Here is a 6,894-nt window from a genome sequence, read left to right on the forward strand (position 1 = left end):
CCATCGGATGCCGGCTCAGTGGTCTATCGGTTAAGTGCTCTGGCGCGAGACTGGTAGGTCCTGGGTTCGAATCTCGCGAGGCGAGGTCGTGGATGCGCACTGCCAAGGAGAAGTCCCACAATAAGAGATTATTGTAAAATTCAGTAGTATATATATAAACAAAGAAAAGTTATTCTATAGTTTCATTTAATTTTTATTTCTATTTTCTTTATGTTTAATTTTAGAAACAACCTAAGGTTGGTTCCATCATAAAACTTTAAAAATTCATAGAAAAGTCACCGTTCCTCTTTTTTTATAAACAAACCATTGAGTATAAGCACTTAATACTTGTTGTTATCAATATGTGTTGTGTATGTGTTATATTGTTCAATATGATGTTCAGTGATGAGTTTGTTTATTTATATACCATTATTTTACTGTACACTTTGTTCGTTCAAATATCCAATAACTGGGAAGATGTTAACATACTCAGTGATTAGTTAACATTTTATAGTATGGCTTACTTACTTACTTACGCCTGTTACCCCTCGTGGAGGAGCATAGGCCGCCCACCAGCATTCTCCATCCAATTCTGTCCTGAGCAATCCTTTCCAGTTCTTTCCAGTTAACATTCATCATTTTCATAAAAAAGGATGAAGTGAAGTGATATTTACTGTTGCACTGTTTAACCAAAAGTAAAAAGGGGAAAGCATGTTAACATTTATATAACAAGTTGAATTTTTTGAATATTTTGATTAATCAGTCAATTTTTAATAAAATAAAGTTTTAAGATGTTTTCCATAATGTAAACGATACATGGACGAACGAGTAACATAGTTGACTTTAAAAAAAACAGTTGGAAATTTACTGATATTATGAACTGACCTAAGTTAGATATCTGTCGGAAACCATGAAGCACTAAACAGTTGTTTCATTCTAGTTTGTAACCTTACATCCTTACTTAATCACTATCCCACGATGAGGAATCGAACCTAGCACTTCTGATTTCTCAGCATATGCTTAACTTTTAAACCAATTAAACTAGCATCTAATAGTGTATATGTCTAATTTCAATCAATCTTTGACATTTAAATTCACTTAGTATTGCTTATTTGAATCTTCTCATTGATGTTTAGGACTGCAGTTGATCAGTTTCTTATTGGCATATGTGCAAACTGTGTGTATCGCCTCAATATAGCCTTAATTCACAAGCATTATAAGCAAAGATGAACTCAGAACTCAGTAGCTGAGCGGATAGCTCGATGGCATTTGAAGCAAACGGTACTGGGTTCGAGTCCTAGAGTGAACATCAACTCTGAGATGCAAGTAAATCCAGCTGACGAGTCCCAAATAGGACGAAACGAGCGTCAAACTGGATTCCACTGGTGACCACAATCCATCTTTGCTTATAATCTTTGACATTGATCAACCATTTTCATAATATTAAAAATATACAATACTCTTTAAGACGCCTATATTGATACTTTAAATTTTTCACACAAAAATATAACTTCAGGGGAATAAATATTAAATTGCCTTTTAGTGTTTATTTTCTCTACATTATCGTTTTGTGTTTTGTAAATTAAGTTTTTTTATAAAGTTGAAATCATGAGTCAATTGAAGCTAGACCACCATAGAAAACCTGGAAGCTCTGGACGGCTGTTGAAGTTGGACATTAACACCGTTGGATGCCGGCTCGATGGTCTAGTGGTTAAGCGCTCGCACACGAGACTGATAGATCCTGGGTTGGAATCTCATGATGTGGAATCGTGGATATGCACTGTTGAGGAGTCCCACAATAGGACGAAACAGCTGTCCAGCGATTCCAGGTTTTCGACGGTGGTCTAGCTTCAATTAACTCATGATCTCAATTATATAAAATTACTAAAATCTCAACAAAACCCCCTTCTGAAAAATTAAGTTTTACCGAAGATTTTCTCTCTTTACAAATATTGTTACTATCTTTCGATTTATGTTTGAATGAAACTTCAACTTGTCATGATTACCGTTGTTATTATTCTTATTATTATCCTCGTTTCTTAATTATTATGTCAATACATATTTCATTTCAAATCTGTTTAACAGGCTACAGTTATTTTACCATCTGGAAAACCGGTATGATTTAATCAGATTATATAATCATATTGACTGTTTTAATTATTATGTTTATACTGAATAATTTGTTTATTGCACTATTTTGTGGTTTTTGATGAAGTTTTGTTCTCTGAGCTGGATGGTTTGGTCGTGGAGCTTTCATCATCCTTCTGATCTCCATCAAAATCATCCACCTGAGCAACAAATCTTCCCCACTATTTTTTTTGGTCCTTTATTTTGTTTACTGCACTAACAAACATCTAAATCTCACACACATATTTTCTTTTTGTCTTTTACAATTCATTATGAATTGAAAGTTTTGATGAAATACTCTCATTAGACTGAAATTGAAAATTTAAGTCACTAAATTCTACTGAAGGGATACTAAAATTAATATATCTTGTGGCCGAGTGGATGCCCAGTTAATGTGTGATGTGATAAGACCGCCAATCAGAGAGCAGCAAATTATCGATTGGAACAGTGACACACGAAAACCGTTCGAGCAGTCTAGAGTACGTATCGCTCCTGCTTTCTGCCTGGCCCAGCCAGTTAAGTCCAGAACACCAGTAACAGCCTCTGAGGTATGAATCCTTGTATTTCAAACATGCTGAGTTCATATACCAAACAGACTGACCACATCGTACCAATAAAATAGAAAATAACATTTGTACAATATTTAGCCAAATGTGGCTGTGAATGTGGGAGGTACCAATTAATAGACTAGAGATAACTCAAGAATGGTAAATCGTACAATAATAGTCTATAGGTCAAAATAAAGCTTAAAATAAGGGAAACATGAATATGAATAGTTTAGTTATTTAGCAATTATACGATAAAAAATAAATGCATAATACTGGTCCATAAATGGATGCCAAAGTTACCATTCACTATTGTTAGCTGGACACAACAAAAATATCGTGTTTATTTCGTGATCAAAACGACATTGAGTTCTAAATTCATTTTGTATTGTTTGTTTGATGTTTGGGACTATAATTGATCAATCTCTTATTGGCATATGTACATCCTATGAGGATTTCTTCGATCCAGCTGACGTGTCCCAAATAGGACGAAACATGTGTCCACTGCTAGCTACCATCTATCTTCGCTTATAACATTAAGTTCTATTCTTGACAAAAGCATAAGTGTACACAATTGAGGAGTTATGCATTAAAACGAAACAAATATCTAGTAATTCTTAGTGTCTAATAATTCTTCGTTTGATGTTATCATATGTAAGAATCAAACTTCAAATTTATTTGATTTTGAGGTTTACTCAAATGAGATTCAATCTCACCTAATCCCTTAAACAGGGTTTGAACCTCGCGAGGCGGGATCGTGGATACGCACTGCTGAGGAGTCTCACAATAGGACGAAACGTGCGTCAAACAGTGCTTCCAGGTTTTCCATGGTGGTCTAGCTTCAATTGACTCATGATTTCGACTATGAAGTTAAGGATTTATTGTACATTGAAAATAGTTTAAACAATATTTTTGAATGCATTGATTTCTATGTTTTTTATTTAAATTGAGTAATAGATTCTGAATAGACTAAATTTAGTAGTACATTATCTTAATTATTAACTTACTATAAGAACAAGCGCTTTCCTGGTTAGCGTTTTTTAGTGAGTTAGTTTTCTACAGGATAGAGTTGCTAATCCCATGATCAACCCTCCTCTTATTGTGGGCTTGGGGCCGGCAGTAGCCTCCGGAAGGGCTACAGGCGGAGTTAACAAAAATTATCAATATCATAATATTAAATTGATATAATCACTAAATATAAATAATTTACTAAATTATCTGAATGATCCTTCTTAATAGTAACCCGTATACTGGTACACTTCAGTAAATGTAACATTAATCAGAACAAAAATGAGTTGAGAATAAGAAATATTTCAATGAATCGTAAATCATGGTATGCAATTGAGTTTAGAATAGAAACTTTAAATAACTTCTTGATTCGTTCACCAGTGGTGATTAATTAGATATGGACTAATCAGAGTGTTTGAATTCCCACTCTCAAGAATGTTCATACATGAAAGAGTTCCTGATAGCATGTTTATTGTTATCGATGATTTAACTGCAAAGATTTCATTGTCATCCTAAGGAACATCATAGGCTTTTATTTATTTACTATATGAGGTAAGCGCTGATAATGTTATTCAGGTTGACAAGGAAAGCTTCTCAATTGAACTATTTAGTTTAAAGAACTTGAAAACCCTGAAAAATTCTTGTATGATAAGTTAACATTAGAATAAAGTAGTCATTAGGAAGTCACTCCTGGCTTGTCAATATCGAGGTCTACAAGACAAGTTGTAAGTCATATGTAGAGAAATTCGAACACTTCACTTTCACCTGAATTTTATGATGATGGTATCGTTCAGAAGAACGATGAAACATCCACGACCAAACCATTTAGCTCACAGAACAGAACTCCACCGAAATCATCCACCTGAGCTACAAATCTTCACCATCTCGAAGGTAACAGATTTACTATATGAAAATTAAAAATTCCGAATATCTGATCGATTGTAGCATTTTTTAAAAAGTGTTATAGAACCAACTTAACAGAATTTGTCAATAATTCATGTTTCTTAAAGTCATTAATGCTGATAAAGTAAATTTGAAGTTAACATTGCAGACCGACTTTAATCAAATAAACACTGGACAATTGTGACTGATTAACTCAGTAAAGATTTAACTCAATACTTACAAGCCTTTTTTTTGTAGAGGTTTTAGTAATTTTATATAGTTGAAATCATTAGTCAATTGAATTCAGTCCACCATGGAAAACCTGGAAGCACTGGACGGCCGTTTCGTCCTGTTGTGGGACTCCTCTTTGGCAGTGCGCATCCACGATCCCGCCTCACGAGATTCGAACTGAGGACCTAGCGGTTTCGAACACGAACGCTTAACCTCTAGACCACTGAGGCGGGCGGCATCCAACGGTGTTTATGTCTAACTTCAAACAATCCACGAAATAAAGCAACCGTTCACCATTGTCTTCGGTGAGTTCATATCTCACAACAGACGTGGTTGAACTCCACTGATCACTGCTTCTCAATAAAACTTCAGGAAATATCTCCTGAAGCCAGTCACTAGTGAGCATATGATTATTATCAGAGGGGGTTTTTTGTTGGGATTTTAGTGATTTTATAGTTGGACGACCGTACAGTGCTTCCAGGTTTTCTACGATGGTCTAGCTTCAATTGACTCATGATTTCAACTGTAAAATTCGTGATATGTTTATGAGTGACTAACCTTGAGAGGAAACCTTTGGAAGAAATCATGATTCATAGATTTAAGCATTATCAGGAGTAAGATAGACAACATTGAAAGGTATTAACTGAGGTTAGAAATATAGTGAATATATTGGGATAAAAAGACAAAATTACTTTTTTAAACTTATTGTGATTTTTGTTCAACACCACTTCTGTTTGTCTGTTTTTTTATTCAATACGATGTTTACCCAGTGTAGTATTTGTTTTGTTTTTCAAAGTAACATTCTATTCAGTACAAAGTTGGTTTATTTCAGTGTCATATCTATCCATGATATGATGATCTTGAAATTGAACTAACGTAAAGTATGTTCAACATGACATATATATAAGTGATTTTTTTCGAATCAATAATCAAATGAGTGTAAAAATTAATATATAAATGAGTGTAATTTTGACTCCGATTGTCGCATATTTTGTAGTCAATAAATCTATTTTTATGCTCTTACTTCACGCTGTAGGAATTGTAGGGGTTCTTCATTTTCAAGTATAAGTAACAGGCGACGCGTATATAACATTGTCAATCATCAGTTATAACATATAGATCAGCGAATTTCAGCATGTTAGTTTATAGGTAGTATATTCATCGGCAAGCCCTAGGTACTATAGACTTGATCCTACATGAGCTCATGAGTGTTTACTATTTAGAAACAGTTATCCAATGTTTCCTACTTTCTAATATTTGATTAGTATAAGTCAATCTCTGATTTCATCTACAAATTGAATAATCTCTACAAATTTTGTATTAATGAAAAGGCAAATCTCATTTTAGACCAATCTTAAAATCTTCATTCTTTCATATCTAACATTTACTTTCCATAAAAAAGACCAATCTATTTTATTTATTGTTCACTATGAAATTCAGTGTAAACTATTTTGATTTGCGCACACATACACACTTTGAGATTCTCAAAGAACGTCTATCATTTTAATTGAATATCCTGTATTTTGACTAATCAGTCTGATTCACATGTAATATATTTTATTGTTTGAAACCACACTAAACGTTTCAATGTTTGAATTTATTTGGTGTTGTTTACTTGAATCTTCCCATTGATGTTTAGGACTTCAATTGATCAGTCTCTTATTGGCGTATGTGCATAATGTGACGATTGCCTCGATATTACCCTAATTCACAAGCATTATAAGCAAAGATGGATAGTGGCTAGCAATGGAATCCAGGACGCATGTTTCGTCCCATTTGGAACTCGTCAGCTGGATGTACCTGCCACATCCTAGAGTTGATGTTCACTCTAGGACTCTAACCCAGTATTGTTTATTTCAAACGCCATCGCGCTTTTCACTTAGCTACTGAGTCCTGATAGCCACTTACTTGTGCAATGGGGTGAAGTTTAAATTCATTTGTTATTGTTTACTTGAATCTTTCCATTGACGTTTAAGACTGCAATTGATCGGTTTCTAAGATTCAGGTACGTCCAGCTGACGAGTCCCAAATAGGACGAAACATGCGTCTCGGATTCCACTGTTAGTCACTATCAATCTTTGCTTATAATGTTTCAATGTTTTGTTTTTAGAAGATAACAATA

The 6,894-nt window shown here is 34.1% G+C and overlaps 1 protein-coding gene across 1 annotated transcript in view; it reads left to right on the forward strand.

The window, feature by feature from the left end:
* Positions 1-260, forward strand: part of Smp_141470 (putative cytochrome C oxidase assembly protein cox11) — a gene marked incomplete at both ends in the record, with an annotated part of 31,619 nt that extends 31,359 nt beyond the window's left edge. Inside the window, one exon of the mRNA XM_018798255.1 lies at positions 225-260. Coding sequence (XP_018653215.1) covers positions 225-260 — 36 coding nt within the window. The remainder of the gene's footprint in view (positions 1-224) is intronic.
* Between the last annotated feature and the right edge of the window lie 6,634 nt (positions 261-6,894).

This window comes from Schistosoma mansoni, chromosome 6 (genome assembly GCF_000237925.1).
Source record: "Schistosoma mansoni strain Puerto Rico chromosome 6, complete genome".
NCBI lineage: Eukaryota > Metazoa > Platyhelminthes > Trematoda > Strigeidida > Schistosomatidae > Schistosoma > Schistosoma mansoni.